Source organism: Sorex araneus, chromosome 3 (assembly GCF_027595985.1).
Source record: "Sorex araneus isolate mSorAra2 chromosome 3, mSorAra2.pri, whole genome shotgun sequence".
NCBI classification, from domain to species: Eukaryota; Metazoa; Chordata; class Mammalia; order Eulipotyphla; family Soricidae; genus Sorex; species Sorex araneus.
The window spans coordinates 90050931-90072796 of record NC_073304.1 but is presented as its reverse complement, the minus strand read 5'-3'; the positions used below and the strand labels follow the sequence as shown (position 1 = coordinate 90072796).

The 21866-nt window shown below is 42.8% G+C and overlaps 1 protein-coding gene across 1 annotated transcript; it reads right to left on the bottom strand.

Moving 5' to 3' along the window:
* Nucleotides 1–1647: 1647 nt before the first annotated feature.
* AFG2B (AFG2 AAA ATPase homolog B) lies at nt 1648–20543 on the bottom strand. The gene is made up of 8 exons (XM_055132494.1): nt 19089–20543; nt 17442–17627; nt 10238–10396; nt 9276–9485; nt 7941–8133; nt 5069–5199; nt 3791–3916; nt 1648–1904 (listed from the first exon to the last, which is right to left on the bottom strand). Exons 1-8 carry the CDS (start codon nt 20175–20177, stop codon nt 1737–1739), a joined length of 2262 nt encoding a protein of 753 aa, XP_054988469.1. The 5' UTR covers nt 20178–20543; the 3' UTR covers nt 1648–1736.
* Between the last annotated feature and the right edge of the window lie 1323 nt (nt 20544–21866).

Here is a 21866-nt window from a genome sequence, read left to right as displayed (position 1 = left end):
CAGATTGTGGTACCTCACCCTGTAAAAGTTTTTAACAGCTAGCTTATTGCCCTATAAAATCAACAATAATCAAGAAAAAACAGGAATGAAAGAGAGTCCTAATAAATTTTGTAGGTATTTCTCCTACTGTGCAGAAGCAATCAGTCTATTTGTTAGGATAATTTTATTTCAATTTTATGCCTATGAGATAGGTCTTTTTTTGGACTGCATAGATAGTATAGGAATTTAGGCACTTGCCTTACATTTGACCAAACCTGGTTCAATCCCCCAGCACTGCATATGGTCCCTTGAGCACTGAGAGAGTGATCTCTGAATATCGCCAAATATGGCCCCCAAACAAACAAACAAGGTCTTGGGGCCAGAGGCAGCACAGAGAGTAAGCTGCTTGCCTTGCACACGGCCTCGCTGGGTTCCTCCTCTGCCAGGAGTGATCCCTGAACACTGCCAGGTGTGAGTCACCCCTTTCCCTCTGAAAGCAGGACTTTTTCCATAAATTATTTCCACAAAATGAGGTTTTACTAATAATAGTTCTTAATAAGTGCTGAATACTTATGACTTCTTATTTCATGTAGCTCTTACCTTATATTACTTTTGAAGCTTGGAAAAAATTCATTCCAAGATCTAAGGTCTGTGCTCTCAGCTGACTCTTCTGGGCCCCATGACTATCTCATTCACTTTGCTTCACACCTGGTAAGGTTCCTAGTGAGGGAAAGGCTGAGTAAAGTGTTTACCAGATTACTTAAAATCACAAAAGGTGGGGCTGGAGCGATAGCACACAGTGCAAAGGGCATTGGCCTTGCACGCAATGACCCGGGTTCAATCCCCAGCATCCCACATGGTCCCCCAGCACCACCAGGAGGAATTCCTGGGTGCATGAGCCAGGAGGAACCCCTGTGCATCGATGGGTGTGATCCAAAAAGCAGAAAAAAAAAAATCGCAAAAAGTGAAATAGCAATTAAGCAGTTGAAAAACTGGCCAGTTCTGTAAACAAGTGATCAAAATTTACATCACCAATGAGATGCAGAGGTAAGTCACCCTGGTCACAGCCCACTATGGTCTGCAAGCAATGAAATGTATGATGCTAGCTATACTGAACTTAGTAATGGGAAAATTACTATTTGGACAATAGATGAAATTCACTGAATGATAAAAAATATTTTTAAATTCCTTTCATTTCATGTGCTGTGGTTACCTAAGAAAACCTCAGTTGTTGGAAATGCAGACTAAAATATTAAGGGGATAAAGAGGCATGATGTGTAAAATCTAAAAAAAAAAGCGGTTTTTTTGTGCAAAGAGAAAGCAAAAATGACAAAGTGACAAATACTGGTGAAATTGGGGCCCAGAGATGGCACAAAGGGTTAGTATGCGATGCATGATCTGCATGTGGGAGCCTAAGGTTTGGATCTCTGGCGTCACATGGTTCCCTGAGCACCATGGGGTATGCCCTCTCCCAGAATGATAAAACTGGGTCAAGAGTACACAAGTTCTTTGTACTAGTCTTGAAAATAATCTGTATACTTCAAAATAAATTTTTTTAAAAAATCAACTACTCCCTTCACTACAAAATCAACATATGTACACCTACTCTGTTCCTGAGTTACAGGATTTCAATAGCTTAAATTGTAAGAGGAATCTCAGCTTATCACATACAATAACGTTTCTTTTAATTTACAGAAAATACATATACACAAACTCCACATTTCAATGAGTCCTTGAGCAAATATGTACAGCAATTTTTAAATCTCCTCTAAAGTAGAAAATTCTTTCCTCCGAAATAAGTTTTCATATGAAGTCAAATCCTTGTGCTTTAAGGATGGCTTTACAATCATCAGTGACTTTTCAAAGTGCTCCTGTTTCACGGTAGTTGCCTCTAGTCCATTTTCTTGCAGAGCCAGCAAGGCAGCCTACCAAAGATAAAGAAGAAATAATTACATTGCTTCAGTTTTAAAAACAATGTGTAACTCTGGACACAAAACCTCAGGGAAGGGCAGAAACCTCAGGAGTCGGGGTATCTGCCTGTGTGAACAAGGACTTGAGTAGGATCCCCAGCAATTCCACGGCCCCTGAGCACCACTGAGGGTAGCCCTGGAGGCTCCCCAACACACCTCCAGGCCCCTTGCTTTAGGGCTCCCCCCTCAAAAAAAAAAGTCACTTTTGTAAATTGCAGTATATATACATTAAGAGCCCACATATATCTTTTTATTTCCTAATTTTTAAATTTTTGGTTTGGGGGCCACACCAGTGATTGTCAGGGCTTATTCTTGGCTCTACATTCAGGGATCACTCCTGCCGGGGCTCAGGGAGCCACATGGGATGCTGGGGATCAAACTCAGGTTGGCCCCATGTAAGGCAAGTGCCCTACCCACTGTACCAGTGCTTCCCCCCAAGCCCCCACCCCTGTGTGTATCTTTAAAAGACAAAAGACTGTCTTCCTGGCCTCAAACCAAGGTTGTCTGTTTTTGTTTTCCTGGACCACATCTGGCTGTGCTCAGAAATCAGTGCTGGTGGGGCTTGGGACCATATGGGGTGACAGGAATTAAACCCAGGTCAGTAGTGTTCAAGGCAAGCACCCTATCGTATAATCTCTCCAGCCCCACAAAACAACTGCTTTATTTTTCAGCTTGGGGACATAAATGGCAATGCTCAGGGCTTTCTTCCGGCTGACTATGACCTCAGGGATCATTCTGGTGGTGTTCTGGGGACTATATGGGTTTTCAGGGATCAAACCCAGGCTGGCTATGTGCAAGGCAAACGTCCTACCTACTGTACTCCCAGTTTTAAAACAGGGCACAGTACTTATCATAAAAGAACAGATCAAACACAGTGTATGATCTACGTAGTACAAACATAAACAAAAGTCATACATGTACAACACACCAACAGATATGTACAGGATTATTCATAGCAACATTATTTATAATAGCAAAAAAGGAGCAATCCAAATATTTAAAAGAAATTAACTGAAATATTAGAATACTGTAAAAAAGATGGAAATGAACAAACTAGTGCTATCCACAAAACCAGGTATGAATTTCACAAACAATCTCAAGTTTAAAAAGGAGACAACAAAGCATTCCCTATGGTTCCACTTTATAAAAAGAGCATTAGGTGAAACTGGTCACCAGTGTTGGCAGTGACTGCCTCGAAGGGAGGGAAGCTGGGAAAGTCGAGGGAAGCTGGGAAAGTCCCGGAAAGCCTGGGAGTGCTGACCATGCTTCCCTGGCCTGAGCAGTGTTGTTCACGTGTGTACACATCATACGTTAATTCAGTGAACTACAATTAGATCTATTTGTTTGTCTTAATTTGAGTTTAATAAAACCTTAAAAGGAAAAACAAGATTTCTTTTCCCCTCCATAAATCTAAATTCCTAGAAGTGTCTTACACAGAGTAATGTGATATGGCCACACTCACCTCTTCAATAATGTCATTTTCCTTCCAATCCTGCACATTTTATTCCCCTGCTGCAAACATACCTTCCCTCATCATCTTCCCAATTTCAATTTTCACACATGCTCTCTGGGACACCTTTCTGACACTGCCAAGTTGTGTGTCTGTGTGCTTCCTAAATGTTCCCACTGCAAACTTCCCTGACTCACTATACACTCTGCACTACCAATACAGTGCCACCATCTCTACACACTCTGTAACTTAAAAACCAGTCAGGGAGGGGATGGCATTGGTCTATTTTGCCTTAAATGGTGTCTGCCACATGAGTCTTTGAGTACACAGGAATAACATCTGAATAAATGGAAAAATATTTTGAACCATCAAGTCCTTGAAATGAACTTACCTCTTTGCAGAGGTTCCCAAGGTCGGCTCCAGAGAAAAAGCAGGTTTCTGCTGCCAGGTGTTCTAAGGACACATCAGGTTCCAGAGGTATGTTTTTTGTACAGATTTTTAAGATCGAAAGCCGGGCCTGGACAAAATAGAAAGGTCTATAATCTTGTAACAGTTTTTATTTGACAATATATTATATTAATACATTTCAAGTTAGAAATTATAAGTTTAATATTTGAGAATCAAATGACTTTTTCTGAGATAACTAGTTCATCAATGTGGCTGATAAGACAAGAGTAAAAATAATGACATCAGGATAAATTTAGAATAATTTTAATTTTTTTAAGTCTATCATCAATATTTTTCCTTCAAAGATACAATGAATCTCTCTTAAATACAAATCATGCCATCAGACCTGATATAAAAGCAAGTACATGACTGTATCATTTATAATTAAAAAATAAAATATCATTGAACTTTTCTGTCATCCCTCCAAACTTGACAAAAACCCAAGAAAAGAAAAAGTTCAGAGGTGGAGCAATAGTACAGCATTTGCCTTGTACACAGCTGACCTGGGCTCGCTTCCCATTATCCCATATGGTCCCCCAAGCACCGCCAGGAGTAATTCCTGAATGCAAAGCCAGGAGTAACCCCTGTGCATTGCCGGGTGTGACCCAAAACTGCTAAAAAAAAAAAAAAGTATATTTTCTACCTCCCACTACTCTTTGCCATAGCATTCAAAGTTTGCAAATGAGTGACTGGTTCTTTGGCTATGGATATACTATATAATCTGAGTTCATTGTAAATAAGAAGGTTGACCAGATAACTGGTAAAACTCCTTTAACCTCTTCTACACTTTAGTATTCCATCTAAATGTAAAATAATATTGAATAGACTCCACAAACTCCTATTCTGTATCTGCCACATCACTGAAAAGGTAACCTTTTTACATTAACTCAAAAATAGGGCTGTAGTACACCCCCAAAGTAGATCAAAACAATGATTTTATAAGAGACACATTCCAAGACCTTTAGTGGATGCTTGGAATGTACCAGTCTCATATATGCTATGTTTTTTTTTTCTGTTACCTGGCTATTATAATAAAATGTAATTAGGTTAAGTCACTAACAAAACAGATTATAAGACCATACAGTATTAAAATCTATACACTACGTTCTTTCTCAAAATATCTTATTCTAAGTAGTATTTTCAGACTGAGTTTATCAAAAGTTAATGAAATCATAAAGAGCAAGACTGAGAATGCAAACTCCCTTAAGTGTCTAGTGGTTACCATTTTATCTGGAGGTGGGATATAGATGATCTTATCTAACCTCCCAGGTCGTAATAAGGCATCATCTACCATCTCAGGTCTATTTGTTGCTGCAACAACCATGACATTTTGATGAAAAATTTCGTGAGACTCTGAGGAAAAATATACAAGATAAGGTAATGTCAATATTTTTAAAAACAGATTTAAGCAGAGAGCCATGTGGGGACGCTCCTTTGCGGCCCCGCGCGAGATCGACCCCGGAGGCAACTGAACCACTTTGGACACGAGCGGCGCCCCCAAAATGCCTCCAAACTGTGTGCTGGGAGCTTCTGGCCCAGGCGCTGCCAGCGAGCAATGCAATTACCAAAAGAATTTTCCTTGGACTTCATATAGAAATCCAAAACCGCGCGGCTGCAATAGCAGCCGCGCGACCTAATATCTCTTGATTGTCAGCAACGTGTAAATGTTCCTTTTTGGCAGGGCTTAACGTGGGGGGAAACTCCAAACAATAGTACTAAGTTTTTTGTTAAAGGGTAAAAGATTGTAGCGATAGAATTTTAGGCAGAATTTTCCCTGGACCTTAACGGATCGGACTTTGGTGGGAAATCCTAACAAGAATAGTAAGTCTTTTGCTGAAATATTGAAGGCCACCAAAGTGGTAGCCATCTCTATAGACTGAACTAAGCCATATCCCCACGCCGGCTGAGAAGAAATATCCTTCTTTCTCGGGAAAAAACGCGGCGTGGCGTTAACCATAGTATGATGTCCATTAAGCTGACACGGACCTGGTGGCGTGGGAACCGGATGCAAGGGAATAAATTATTATGTACTTGGAACAGCGGGACGCTGGTGGAATCTTGAGCCGGGGCCGATACCAGCGTATTACTTTTGGTTCCAGAAACTGCTTGCAGACATTATACCAGACTATCAACTAAGCTAGAGCCCCACGCCGGCTGATGACGAGAAATAACCATCTCTTTTGGTTTGTTTTCCCTTTGTCAGGCAGCGTGGTGATTACTAAACAGGCGTGATCTCGGTGGCGCGGGACGAGGGGGGAAAAAAATAGAAAAGTTATGTAACAAACAGCGGGACTTAATATCTCTACATTCTCAGCAATGGAGAGCCATCAAATGCTTCCTTGACAGTGGGACTGTCTTCTCTTTTTTTGGGGGAAACCCTAGCAACAATAGTGAATTATGTGTTGAAACATGGACTGTAACCAAGATAAAGCATAAACGAAGTGAAACTTATCACTTACAAGGGCGGGGACTGGGGGGGTGGGAGGGGGCGGGAGGTATAATGGGGTGGTTGGTGATGGAATATGGGCACGGGTGAAGGGAAGGGTGTTTGAGTACTGTATAACTGACATAATCATGAGAACTTTGTAACCCTCCACATGGTGATTCAATAAAATTTAAATTAAAAAAAATATATTTTTAAAAACAAATTTGTAAGAAAGTCCAGTTGTTCTAAAATAAAGAAGTCCTTTTTGGTTGGTACCAGAGTGCTTATATTTTCCTTCTTATCCAGACCACCTTCTGAAATGAGGGTACCAAAAACAAAGTATATACCACGGAAATACTTGAGGTGAAAGGAGAAACTGTGCCCAAGGAACAGGTCTGCAAGTGAGTAGTAAGAAGCCTTATACCACCGCAGAGAGCTCACATGCATTGGCCTGAATGCCCCTGGGTCACAGCTGAAGCAGATGACTTGCAAAGACAAATGCATATGACACATGGGTATGTATGGGTATGAGAAGCCCCCGTTATCATTCTCCAGAATAGGGAGATGTGCATCACTTCCCCCCTCCCCCCAACATTGAAATATGACAATATAAATTAAAAATATACAAATGCTGGAAATATCTAAAAGTAGCCAGGGCAAAGCCATACACAGGTTAGCCTTCAAAACTGTTGAACTGAACTCAACACGATTCCCCTGGGACATGATCAGAGCAGAGAGCTTCTAGTATCTGCAATCTTTTTAATGGAAGCTGGGAGAACACCAGTCAGATGCTCTAAAAGGATTCCTGCATTAGGAGACTAGAATTAGAATTAGAAACAGTATGGATTCCTTCAAATTACTAAGGAACTGTAAGATTCAGCCTGCTGAACAACTTTTAAAATGGGAAAACAAAAGGGCTGGAGAGAATAGTACAGTGGGTAGGGTAGAATGCTTGCCTTGTAGGCAACCAAGCCAGGTTAGATTCTGAGCATCCCACATGGTCCCCCAGCACTGCCAGGAGTAATGCAGCAGGAGTAATGCTGAGCATTGCTGGATGTGGCCCCAAAACAAACAAAACAAAACAAAAAAAAGAGCACAAGAGCAACACCACCAAAAGAATAGAAGAAAAATTGTTTGCTGCATAACTTAAGCATATTAAACTCTGGAGAATAAACCTAGAAAGCTCCTCCCTTTGGGGATTTCCAAAGATCATTTTAATTTCATTATAAACAAGAAAGCCCATTGCTCAAGAAAAAAAGCAGTTTTCAATACAAAGATTATCAGAAAGAACTGTGTTTAACTTTGCTTAACTTTGTTTCACATAAGACATTTTACAAAGGATGAATACTAGTTCTTCAAAATATAAGAATAATAAGCTCTTTCCCATAATATATAAAAACATATTTCTAAATCTTAGAGAAAACAAAATTTATTCAAATATATTTAATTTTTTTTTTATTCAAATATATTTAAGGCAATTGTTATAAAATTCTTCTTTACCTTTTTTAGTTAATTCAGATTTATCAGTTTTATAAAGAAATAAACAGCATCATTCCTTTTATGGATTGAACCCAGCATAGGAAAAGCTAGTATGAAATGTTGGCCCAGATTCTGGGTGTATTTTGAACAATAAATACCTCTTTATTTTTCACCAACTCCTTGTACTTACCTAGTTGATCTGATCTATTTCCTCTTCTCTCGGTAGTCTTAAATCCAATACCATCTAATTCATTCAGGAGAACAGAAAGAACACGCTCTTTAACACCACAATCTGCTTTGTTGACTGACCGAGATCCCAAAATTGAATCAATTTCATCCAAAAACACAATTGCTGGAGTATTTGCTCTGGCTTGTTGAAATACCTTTTTTGGGGGGAAGAATGAGAGGGATATGAAAATATTAAAAAGTCATACAGTATGCATTATTCATGTTGATGTATGCTTTCTGCATTACTACTTACAATTTTCAAAATGTAAGAAGACTGATAAGAATTGGGAAATGAGTAAAAACAAGGAACAATAAAATATTATATAAGGTCTAAAATATTTTCTAAGACTATTTAATGTTAAAAAAAAAAAAAGACTATTTAATGTTAAAAGAATTGGTGGGGAGATGGGAAGGTCACATCCAGTGATGCACGGTTCAGGGATTGATCTTGCAGTGCTCACATGATGCCAAGGAGTGAACACAGGCCTCCCACATGCAAAACACATGCTCAGCATGAGGAGCTCTCCCACTGGCCCAGTGTTACAATATTTTTAAGTTAAAATACCTAGTTTAAAAAATAATGATAAAAGATATAACGTGTTCCAATTTTGTTTAAAAAAGCAAATAAAAAAATTTGCTAAGATTTTTTTTGTTTTTTGGGTCACACCTGGTGATGCACAGGGGTTACTCCTGGCTCTGCACTCAGGAATTACCCCTGGCGGTGCTCAGGGGACCATATGGGATGCTGGGATTCGAACTCGGGTCGGCTGTGTGCAAGGCAAACGCCCTACCCGCTGTGCTATCGCTCCAGCCCCGAAAATTTGCTAAGATGTTAAGAGTAAGGAGATGACAGTGAAGGATATACTTACATTTTCCAATAATTAAAACTTTAACCAAACATGTATCAGAAAACAAAAGAAAGTATTAGAAGAAAGCGTGAGTGTGAGTGTGAGTGTGTGTGTGTGTGTGTGTGTGTGTGTGTGTGTGTGGGTGTGGGTGTGTGTGGGTGTGTGTGTATGGGTGTGTGTGGTTTATGTATATGAGTGTGTCTGTCTATATATGGCTTTTTTTTTTTTCCTGGTTTGGGGGCTGTATCTGGTAGTGATCAGGGTTTACTCCTGGTTCCTCCTGGCAGTGCAGGAGGAACAATTCTTAGTGCTGGGGATCCAACTGGGATGAGCCAAGTGTAAGGCAAGTCCTTAACCCCTGAACTCTCTTTCGGGCCCACCCAGTACTATTTTTAAAATGAAGCATGATGTGAAATTTGACTTGAAAACTCAGAGGAAAGTAAACAAACCTGAGATAAGATTCTTTCTGAATCTCCAACAAAGGGCGAAAAGAGATCAGCTCCGCTCACTGAAACAAACGAGCAGTGACAGCTTGTGGCCAGGGCCCTCACCAGGGTGGTTTTAGCACACCCAGGAGGGCCGTACAGGAGGATTCCTTTTGGCTGTGTCAGACCCATCCTAATAAATTCTTGAGGGAATTTAAGAGGCCATTCAACACTCTGTAAGTACACAAAAATCAAGAGCATGCAGAGAGAGGCAGTTATTTTAGTAGAATGATCAAACATCAAATAATTCAGTTTGCTTATCCAACAATTCCCAGGTGTCTGTTTATGAGCTAGAAATGTAGTCTGTTCTCCACAGGGCAGACCGGGATCATACAAAGCAGATCCCTGGAACCACTTAAGTTAGATCGCATCACCTAAATCGCTCACTTCGCTCCTGACTTAAAATCCTTCATCAGAGTAAGAGTAAGAATACAGCAATCATAAGGTCTTACGTAAATAGACTGTTTTTCAGCTTCCCCACCCCCACTGGGCCTTTCTTGACTTCTCTCTCTCTGTGTCTCTCTCTGTCATCTATCCCTCCACCAATGCACATCTTCTATCACCAATGCCCCCAGAATCCCCCCTCATCTCACCCCTCCCCCTGCCTCTATGGCAGACAATTTCCCCCATATTCTCTTTCTACTTTTGGGCGTTATGGTTTCCAATATAGGTACTGAGAGGCTATCACGTTTGGTTCTTTATCTATTTTCAGCACATATCTCCAGCCTGATGATCCCTCCAACCATCACTGACTTAGTGATTCCTTCTCTATTCCAGTTGCCTTCTCCCCAAGCTCATGAAGCAGGCTTCCAACTATGAAGCAATATTCCTGGCCCTTGTCTCTACTGTCCTTGGGTCCTATAATAAAACTTTAAAACTTATTGATACTATACATTCTACTGACTTCAGCATATCCTCTGTCTCACCTGTTTTAACTTCAGTTTAACATCTTCAAGGCCACCAATCTGCTCCCAGTCAACAGGACTGACATCTGTTAATCCAATGACACTTCGTAGTGATGAGGGCTGAATCTTTTTAAAAGCTTCAAGGAAGTCTGCTTGATCAATCATTGCATTGTCCTGATTCTAAGAAAATATACCCCCAAAGCAAACCAAAAATAAGGTGGGTTTTTAACAATTATAAAAGCACAATTACCTTATTACCTTTTAAAATCCTTTTTAAAATTCAGAAATCTATTTTTTTATCATTATAAAGACATTTATACCTATAAGATAAAAATGAAATGCCTCCCCTAACCCCCACCCAGAATTCATCCCATGAGTGTGTCAATAATTTCTGTCTTCAATAATTAGCCCCTGGGCCCTAATTTTACTGAGAATCGAAATACAACATTGTCTAAGATTAAGATGCATAGTATGATCTGACTCTAGTATATCATGGTTAACATGGTAAGTTTAGTTAACAACTTTCATCTTATGCAGATACAAAAGGTTTTCCTTGTGATGAGAGTTCCTAGGGTCTTTTTTTGTGGGAGAGAGGGACGTGGGGGGAGGAGGGTGCTTATTCCTGGTTCTGCATTTAGGAATCACTCCTGTTGCGAATCAGGGGACCATACAGGGTGCTGGGGATTGAACCCAGGTCAGTTATAGGCAAGGCAATTGCCTTATCCATTGTACTATCTCCGCAGGGTTATTTGTCTTATTCTCAGTATTTTTCAGGTACTATTATCCATCATCAGAGTTAAGCAAGTTATGCCATATTATAATTACATGCACAACTACATAATATGCCACTACAAATGTACCAAGAGGAAATAACACCCTTCTATAAATATTATCGTGTTATTAAAATCAAAGTTGTAACTTAAAGTCTTTGTGTTCAAGTATTTTTATAAAAACTCCTTTAGGCTAGAGATGGAGTTCAAGTAGAGGACATGCCTTGCAAATGAAGCCCTAGGTTTGGCACCCAGCACCCATGGCCTCAATCAAGCACCACCACAGCCATGATGGCACCTGAGTGCCTGAGTAAGCCTGGCCTCCCCCATCCAACAAAAGAAAATTTTTATTCAAAGTAGAAGAGTATGCACATTTATAATTCTGATGCTATTACCAATCCATCCTAAAAAAATTTCACCAATTATACAAAGCTGTTGTTTTCCTCACACCTCTCAATAGTGCCTACAAGCAAACCTTTACATTTCTGCCAGTGACAGATGAGTTCCGGCATGACTATGTGAATTAAACTTCCTCAATGAAGAGTGAAGTAGAAGGGACAATGGAATTAGATTGATGCCCTCACTCCCATGCCCGAAGTCTCACACTAGACCTGCGTCCCATCACATCCCTGACCCAGCAGTTAGAGAAAGGCAGAAGACCACATGTGCTGTCCTGTGTGATGGCCAAAGGACACGCAATCACTTAAACAGTATTCCCAACAGATATGTATCACCTAAATCTGATGAAGAAATGTCAGACAAACACAAACTGAGAAAACTTCTACAATCCCCTGACCATATGCTTAAAGACTAAGCATTGCCAATTACACACATAACACACACACACACACACACACACACACACACACACACACAGAAATAGTCAAGACAAAAAGAAACTAAAAACTAAGTATATATTGCCTTATACTTAACCAACAATAGAGGAAAAAGTGTTTCAATAGTTGAGAAAATTATATTTTATATCACTTTTAGATGTTCTGATTATGTTCACACAATACTATACCATGGTTCTGTCTGGAAATATCCTTGTTCTTAGGAAAGAAATATTGAGACATTAATGATAATAAATGATGTATGCAAGCTATCCCACATGGTTGGGGGGGGCGGAAATGTCTTACATACAGACACAGAAAGAAAGAGGGAAAAGGGAATCAGGAGAAAGAAGGACAGAGAGGAAAAAGGAAATTCGAGAAAATGCCAAAAACTGGTGAACGGGAGGTCTGGGAAGATAGCTCCAATGACTGAAAGATGTTTGTTTCTATGACTTTGTTCTTGGGCCACACCCTACAGTGCTGGGCTCCTTCCTAGCAGTGCTCTGAGGACCATGCAATACCAGGAACTGAACTGGAGCTGGATGTATGCAACGCACACTCCCTATTCCATCTCTCTGGCCCTGGATCTTCCCTGGTCCTCTCAAGTCCTATCTTTGATTACAGTATTGCTTTACCATCCAAAATAGCCAAATTACTGAGAAGAAATATCCTTCTTTCTCGGGAAGAAACGTGGTGTGGTGTCAAACATAGTGTGATGTCCATTAAGCAAACAGACCTGGTGGCGTGGGAATGGGAAATAAGGGGAAAAATTAGGTACATGGACCAGCGGAACGCTGGTGGTATCTCGAGCCGGAGCCGATATCAGCGCAAGACCTTTGGTTCCAGAAACTGCTTGCAGACACTCTACTAGACTATCAACTAAGCCAGAGCCCCACGCCGGCTGATGACGGGAAATAACCATCCTCTTCGGTTTTTTTTCCCTTTGTCAGACAGCGTGGCGATTACTAAACAGGCGTGAACTCGGTGGCGCGGGGCAAGGGGGAAAAAGAAAAGTTATGTAACAAACAGCAGGACTTAATATCTCTATATTCTTAGTAATGGAGAACTATCAAATGCCTCATTGGCAATAGGACTGTCTTTTTCTTTTTGGGGGGAAACCCCAGCAACGGTAGTGAGTTGTGTGTTGAAACATGGAATGTAATCGAGATAAGCGCGAATGAAGTGAAACTTATCACGTACAAGGGTGGGGACTAGGGAGGTGGGAGGGGGCGGCAGATATACTGGGGGGGTTGGTGATGGAAGATGGGCACTGGTAAAGGGAAGGGTGTTTGAATATTGTATAACTGACATAATCCTGAGAACTTTGTAACCCTCCACTTGGTGATTCAATAAAAAAAAAAAATAAATAAAAAAAATAGCCAAATTAGTAAATCTTTTTTTTTTGGGGGGGTCACACCCAGCAATGCACAGGCGTCACTCCTGGCTCATGCACTCAGGAATCACCCATGCCGGTGCTCAGGGGACCATGTGGGATGCTGGGATTTGAACCCGGGTCGGCCGCGTGCAAGGCAAATGCCCTACCCGCTGTGCTATCACTCCAGCCCCTTTTTTTTTAAGTCATGCAGTTTCACATTACACTTAGAAAAGCTTTCTTTCTAAAATCTAAGATTGTATTTCAGATAATTCTTCTTGTAATTTCCTTGCCCATTGTAGCCAAGTCAATTTGTTAAAGATTCCTTACTTATATTTCTACCTGAAACATTTATATATAACATGTATTTGATCCCCTGAGAGTCTCTTGCCTGCACGCCTGGCTGTCTTCCCCGGGGGCCCCTCGGAGGGGATGGGCTCCAGCTTCCCTCCCCACACCAAGCAGAGCTCCCGGCGGCCAAGGACCACCGGGACCTAGCTACAGCCATGCTGGAGGCCCCTCTCCACACATTCGGACAGGCCTCAGGCATGAAGGTACCGGCAGAGGAACCCAGGTGTGTGTAATCCCATCAACGGCCAACATCTAGAGACTTAAAAGCAAGTTCTCAGAAGCGCGCGGCCGCAAGATATCTTTAGCCAGCTTCTCCCTTTGGGAGAAATTGGCAGTCTTCTGAGAGTTTCCTGCCCACATGCAGGCTTCCTATGGTGTATTCATATGCAAAATCCAGTAACAAACTGGATCTCATTCCCATGACCCTGAAGAGCCCCCAGTGCAACTTCGTTGGGAGGGCCAAGTCCAGATGGACTTCTAAGATCTCAGGGAAAGGACGAAATGAGATGTTACTGGGCTCGCCTGAGAAATCGGTGATTAACGGGCTATCGTGATCGTGATCGTGATTTGATCCCCTAAATAGAATCCTGAACATTTAGTCCTTCAAATACTCCATTTTGTTGTACTTATATAAGATTACATAAAACATATTAAGGTAAGTTATTCTGAACAGTATTTCTTTAAAATGTCATTAGAATCTCTGGAAGGTGACTTCAGGCAATTTTTAGTTTCTCTGTAATTTGAAAAGCCATATCAATATCAACTTTTAATTATATTACAAACCACATCACTATTAAATGCTGGAGATCTAGACGCTAAATAATTTTTAGGTAACACTAACCTCCCAGAATTAATTTATCATTCAAGATCACTGACATTATCTAATTTACTTGATTAAAGATAGATAAAATGTGTACGTATTACACATGGAATAGAACTACACTTCCATTCCAAAGGCAACACTTCATGTAAAGTGAACTGTCACACATCCTTGCCTGCTGTGGCACACACTGAGGCAGCAGCCACACTTCAGCACCTGGTAGAGGAAAAATTAAAAGATGGAGCCAGTACCTTCCCAGATGATGCCTCAGTCCTTCATTTTGCCTGTCTTCCTTCCATTTCCCTGGCTATCAGAATCAGAGTTCGGCCATCACCTGCGGTAACTACACCCAGACAGGTTACTCCTGGTGTAGCAGTGGGCTCCACCCTGAAGGTAGCTACCGGTCCACCTAAGCCAAGGCACTCCCGTCAAACCTGGAACTTCAAAGCAAAAGGAATCCTAAATATAACTGTCCTTTCTCATCCCCTGATACACTTATCATTGTCACACCCTGACACATCGGAATTGTTGAATTTTCAAGTAATTTTGGCCAGATGAAGATTTACAAATCTGCATAATTCAAGACCCACCTTCCTCAGATTTAAGGATTTAGATTCTCTAAGTAAAATACAATTTGCAAAAGTTAGAAAAAAGTTCAAACAACTCAAACTTAAGTTTTAATAACTCCATGATCAGGGGACTAGAGTAATAGTACAGCAGGTAGGGCTCTTGCATTGCACAAAGCTGACCTGGTTCTGGTCCTGGCAGCTTATATAGACCCCCAAACCTCACCAGGAGTGATTCCCAAGAACAGAGCCAAAAGTGAGTCCTGAGCACTGTTGGGTGTGGTACAAGCCACTCCCTCAAAAAACAAGACGAAACACCCAAGAAAACTCAAGATCATATGACAATTTTAATGTTACAGCTGAGATCAAAATCTTGTCTAGAATTCTCCATGTTAAATTAATTCTTCCAAAAGGAGTTTAGGGACTTAGAATTACATGCAGAAACAAATAAATTTTTCAAACCATAATGCTGAAAACATGGATAGGCAAGCTAATGTTCTAAATATTTAAAAGAAATATTAAGTAAACTATCTTCGGATAATTGGGACAAGACTCAATGGGACAGCACATGCCACATGTGTGAATGTGTGAGTCCGCTGCTTTGTACCAAGGGCACTACAAAAAGAAAAAAAATTTTAAAGAGAAAATCATGAATTGAAGTTATGTGTGTCAAAAACAAATCTAAATAAAATGATAGCTGCTCAATCTTCTTCTAGTTTAGAAATGGTTATTTTCCACGTAAGGTACTATAACAAAGGAAAAATTCATACCTTAACCATGGGGATTTCTCAGATACCACATTATCCAAGAAACCAAAGTGAACCCCATCAGTAATAGGAAAAAAGAATCATTTGCTAGCTGACAGGTGCAATGAGAACACAGTAACATTCCTGTAATAGTCCTAGCCAAAATGCAAAACCTAAATTAAATTACAGGGAAGCACTGTAGCACTGTCGTCCCGTTGTTCATTGATTTGCTCAAGCAGATACCAGTAACATCTCCATTGTGAGACTTGTTGTTACTGTTTTTGGCATATCGAATACATAACGGGTAGCTTGCCAGGCTCTGCTGTGCAGGTGGGATACTCTCGATAGCTTGCTGGGCTCTCCGAGAGAGACAAAGGAATTACAGGGAAACATCAGTAAAACCCAAAGGGGAAATATTCCCAGAATAACTGGTCTGTACTGTTGGGAAAAAAAAAAATCAAAGTCGTAAGACTGAAGAATGGGCCTACATTAAAGACTAAGAAATTATGACAATTACATGGAACGCAAAATTTTAAATTCTAAATTGAAAAAAAAAATTTTATCCCCTGGAAACATTTTCTAATGTAGGGTCGGGAATGTGGCTTAGTGATAGATGCATGCCTGGGTTTGATCCTTGGCTAAAAAAGGGGTAGGGGCTGTGGAGATACAGGGTGCATGTATGCCTTACACACAGCTGACCTGGGTTCTATCCCTGGCTCCACATGACCCCACTGAGCAGCTGAGATGTAGCCCTTGATGGTTCTCAGTACCACATCCTTGGGCACTTGACATTAACACTTGGTCAGGTTGGCCAAGAATTGGGAAAGCATCGCAGGAAGCCCCCACCATCCGCCCCCAAGTAATTCTACCACACAGGAAATCAGTGGAACAAACAGTGAAATTTAAAGTATACAGAATTAGGTATTGTGTCGTGATAATTTCCCCATCTTGATAATCAGTTTGGCCAAAGCCCTTGTTTGTAAGAAATATACATGGACATTTTCAAGGAAATAAGACAATCTCAAATATTTCAGAACACAAAGCTGTCTACTTATCTACCTATATATACACAAGAAGATAGTTTAATAGAGCAAATGTGGTTAATCTATTTCATCTGGAAAATCTAGATTAAGGACATACGGAAATTCTCTTTATTATGGGAGGCTGGAGGTCATACCCAGTGATGCTCAGAAACTAATCTTGGTGGTACTCAGGGAATTTTATTCAGTGGAAAGGATGAAACAAGAGTTGGCTACATGCACCAGGACAAGCACCTTAATGCCAGTACTATCTCTCTGGCCCCAGAAATTCTAAGTTTGAAATTGCTTCAAACTTCATAAACAAAATTCAAAACAGCATCTGATCCTCTGGGGCTCAGTATTATATTCTGAGTATTATATACTCAGTAATATGATGTATTAATATAGTACATTAATATGTATTATGTACATAATAATATATGTAACATATATTACATATTTAGTATACTCTGATTCTGAATATTGTCTTTGTTCCTGTATGCAATAGACCTTAGCACCAGAGGAGTTTCTATGGTGGAAAAATGCCTCAGTAAATTGGAGAATCAATTCTCCATTCCTACTTTCAGTCACACAGAGATTCTACGCAGCTGAGATGTAACAATACATGTGAAAAAGTTGCTGAAAGCACCAAAAGGTCTTTGAAAATCTATTTACTACTTTAGCCTAAAATGAACTTGTGACATAAAAAAAAAACAATCAAATGTGACCTTAAATCAACACTCCCCACCTTCTCACTCCGATGCAGTGCATGCATGGCAACCTCCCGGCAGAGAGCAGTGAGGTCGGCACCAACAAAGCCAACTGTCATTTCAGCAATGACATTCAAATCAACTTCGCTGGACAGGGGCATCTTGCAGGTAACCACTTGTAGAATCTCCTTCCTTTGTTTAAGTGTGGGAGTCCCAATGACAACCTATATGCAGAGCAAGAAGAGTTAAACTTTACAATTAAAAATAATTTTTGATCATGCAAAACACTCACAATGGAGATGTTACTGGTGCCTGCTCAAGCAAATTGATGAACAATGAAGGACAGTGCTACATGCAAAATATATATTACATATTTAGCATACTTTGATTCTGAATATAAATATCCTTCCTCTCCAAAAGAGTAACTTGGATATGTCACTTAAGACTTCTCTGGCTTGGAGGCCACACCCAGTGCTGCTCTGGATGTACACCTGGTTCTGTGCTGGCAGTGGGGGTTCACTCCTGGCAGCACTCACTCAGGGGACCATGTGGTGGGGTGCCAGGTATCTAACCCAGGTCTCCTGCATGTAAAGAATTCAGCAAACTGAGCTAGATAGTGGGTCCCCATCTACACATTTTTGGTTTTGTTTAGCTTTGGTTTAGGAGCCACAGCCATGAGTGGTTGGGGCTTACTCCTGGCTCTGTACACAGGGATCACTCTGGAGGTGTTTAGGGGACCATATCGGGTGCTGGGGATTCAACTTGGGTAGGCCAAGTGCAAGGCAAGCACTCTACCCACTGTACTATCACTTGGTCACCCATCCACTCTTTTTAAAAAATTATTATTTTCAATAAACTACTAGCTTCTAGGAGTCAGGAACCCTAGCAAATGTGAAGCCGACTGTCTAGGCCACCTGTCCTTAGGACACTTATTCAGGAGACAGGTACCTGATAGTACAAGAAGTCCACTAAAATTAACAAAATAAGCCCAAATGAAGCAATTACTGCCAACCTCAAAGCTCAAACATGACTTAACCACTTATTAAGAATCCATTTAGGGGCCGGAGCTATAGCACAGCGGGTAGGGCATTTGCGTTGCACGCGGCCGACCCGGGTTCGATTCCCAGCATCCCATATGGTTCCCTGAGCACCACCAGGAGTAATTCCTGAGTGCAGAGTCAGGAGTAACCCCTGTTCATCAATTTAGATCGGAAGCTTATGACATAGGAAGCTTTGAAGATTCCACCTTCCTGGCTCAGGGGGCAACTGTGGCTACTTTCTCAACTGTGAGAATGGATGCTGGCATACAACGAAACCCATCAGGACGTAATGCCTGCTTTGACTTAGTTCTTCCACCTCTTCCCACCTTTATTTCATCACACCTTCGAGTTTAAAGTTTCTTTTTAAATTTGTAAGTTTAATATGCTCCCAGCATACCAAATTCTCAGTGATCAGGGTACCCATCTTTGGGACTGGCACCCTAAGTGAATCCGTAATGGACACACTGCTCTCAGGATAGTCAGGGGAAACGTCCTGGCGCAAAGACCATCTAAGAACAGAGAACGTGTTCTTAGAGCCCCACATAATTCCAAAGCTAAGTGGCAAACGTCTCCAGCAGTCCACCAAAGGCCCCAAGAGGCAGAGGTCGCCAGGAGGTGATGGATTAGCTGTCTGTGCCCATTTACCTCCCGATCAAATCTCCCGGGTCTGCGCAGTGCGGGGTCTAGTGCGTCAGGCCGGTTGGTGGCTCCCACAACCACCACCTCGTGGTCCGCGCCGATGCCGTCCATCAGCGTCAACACTTGGGCTACCACGCGGCTCTCGGGGGTTCGGTGCGCGCCGCCCCGCCGGGGACACAACGCGTCCACCTCATCCAGGAAGAGCAGCGTGGGTCTGCGCCTCGCCAGCTCCTGGGCGCGCTGGAACACCCGCCGCACGTTCTCTTCGGTCTCCCCGGGCCGGGAACCCTGCAGCGCCGGGGCACTCACGGCCAGCAGCTCCGCGCCCGCTTCCCGGGCCACTGCCCGCACTAGCTGGGTCTTGCCCACCCCCGGGGGGCCCGACAGGAGCACGCCGCGGGGCACCGCGAGCCCCAGCGCCGCCAAGGTGCGGGGATAGCGGAGCGGGAGGAGAAGCAGCTCCCGCAGCGAGTTCGCCACGTCCGAAAGGCCCCCCAGGGGCACGTCGGGCTGGGGCTCCGGGTCCGAAGGAGGCGCGCGGCTGAGGGTGATGCGGGTGCGAGGAGTGACCAGCCCGGCCGGGTCTGGGAGAGGCGCCCCGCTGACGATGTGCAGGGCGGCCACCGGGCCCGGAGCGTCCGGCGGTGCGGCTACCACGTGGCCCTGGCAAACAGGTCGTTTTTTCAGCAGCTCCTGCGCTGCCTCCAGCACCGCGGCGGAACTCGGGGTCCCCGGCGGGCCCTCCCGCAACACAGGCCACACGGTGAGGCGCTTAAGGGGTGGGCAGGGAACCACCTGAAGGCAGCTCAGGCTGAGACTCCCCTGCGTCCCGGGCGCCCCCGCGGTGGTCCCCCGGGTAGCGCACTGCGCATCCAGTTGCACGAAGCCGTCCGCTCCGTTCCACAGCGGCCAGGCGGTGCAGAGACAGGAGCCACCGTCCGGCAGCGAGATCTTCACCACTGAGCCCAAGCGCGCGCCCAAGGCGCGGAAGGCGGCCGGGCCCAGGCGACAGCGCTGAGTGCCCCGGTCCCTGGCCTCTAAAGGCAGCAGCTTTAAGAGCGGCCCTTCGGGGAGCGGGCCGGAACTAGGAGCCATGGCTCTCACGAGGAGCCCCGAGCCGCGCAGAGAAGCACAGGAACGTCGCCAAGGCAGTAGGAGCCCGCCCAGCGGCCGGAAGTAGGTGATGCGCTTGCGCCAGAGGCGACGCTCGCCGGTCAGACTGGAGGCCGGAAGTGCCCGTGCTTCGGTCCCCGCGGGCTCTCGTATTTTGTACGGCTTGATGAAATCCAGTGACCCAAGGCGAAGAGTTACCGGCGTCGGAGAGTTTACAAGCGTCAACGAATGTAACTGGGTCACTGAGCACGCTTACGCTGCCCGCATCGCCACCCATTTTTTACCTAGAGACAGGCGTCGCCTGAAGAATACTCGACTGTCCCTGAGACACTATTTTTGAGTTTCCTATGTCACTACCTTGGGCGCAGAGTAGTTGAGAACGAAGTCAGGGAGGCCCAGCTTTCCTAAAGGCAGGCAACAGCATAGCAAGAAGGAAACTGTAGCATTTAAATCCCACAGAGAAAGAAAACCAGATCATCTGACATTGTACACTCCTGTTGATTCCGTTCAGATTACTGATTTGTCTTTAAGTGTTCTTTGACAACAACGTAATCATAACCTCTTCTGCTTCTGTGATCGTAACTATTTCCTACTGGGGCAGAGCCCATTAAGTTCCATATTAGAGGCATGCTGGTCTACATTAAGTTTATCACCTGCTATTTTTTTCCCCGTTCTCTTGAGAGGAAGTTATTCTTTCCTCTGTACCAAACGTATACATTTCCTATCCTTTGTACTTTGCTCATCAAAAGGAGCTGCAGATATTCAAAGTTCCAGAATACATCTTTCTACCTCTATTTTTTTTCACCTTCACTGCAACCCAAATGAGATTGCGAAATTGAGATTGCAGTTAGTGGTGAGTGAGTCTCCCTGCCCTCCTCCAACACCCCCCCCACACACACACACACGGTGATCAATTGCAGATTCTTGTGCAATATCCTTCCAATGGGATGTACTGTCAGATCTGCAATCTTAAAGGTAATTCCAGTTTTTAGTCTTAACTCAAATCTTAAGGCTAGTCTATGACTTGCCTTTGAATTCCAAACTTGGTTTTCTTTGGTTTGTGGACCACACCTGGCTGGGTTCAAGATTTACTCCTGGATCTGCTTGGCAGTGCCCAATGGACCGCATACAGTGCTAGGGACCAAATAAGGGTTGGCTGTGTACAAGGCAAATGCCCCACCTGCTATATTATCTTTCTAGCCCATTTGTTTTTATTTGGGGGCAATGCCCAGTGGAGCTGGGGGTGCTACTTCCAACTTGGTAATCAGAGGTCACTTGGAGTTTCTTGGTGGACCTTGCAGTGCAATGGATTGAACCCAGAGTTTCTCTTTGCAAATGGTGCAGCCCCAGTCCTTTGGGATATCTCCCCTGCCCTTCACTGGTGTTTGATCTGGCTTCTGCTCTTTATTTTCACTTTCAGTGATGAAGCAACTTAGCAATCAGAAAATAGTATATAAAGATTAGGATCTAAAATGGCTAAGTCACCCATTATTCCTGTTTTCTTCTTTTAATCTTACTGGCTTCTGTTCTTTTTGAAGATCGGACTCCATACCCAAATTTTTCAAAATATTTTTGTATTTCCTGAAATAAAAATCAGTATTTCTATGGGCTCCTAAAAATGTGAATGCAGTTAAATGCCCACAAAATGTTGATACCTGCATGAAACAGAGG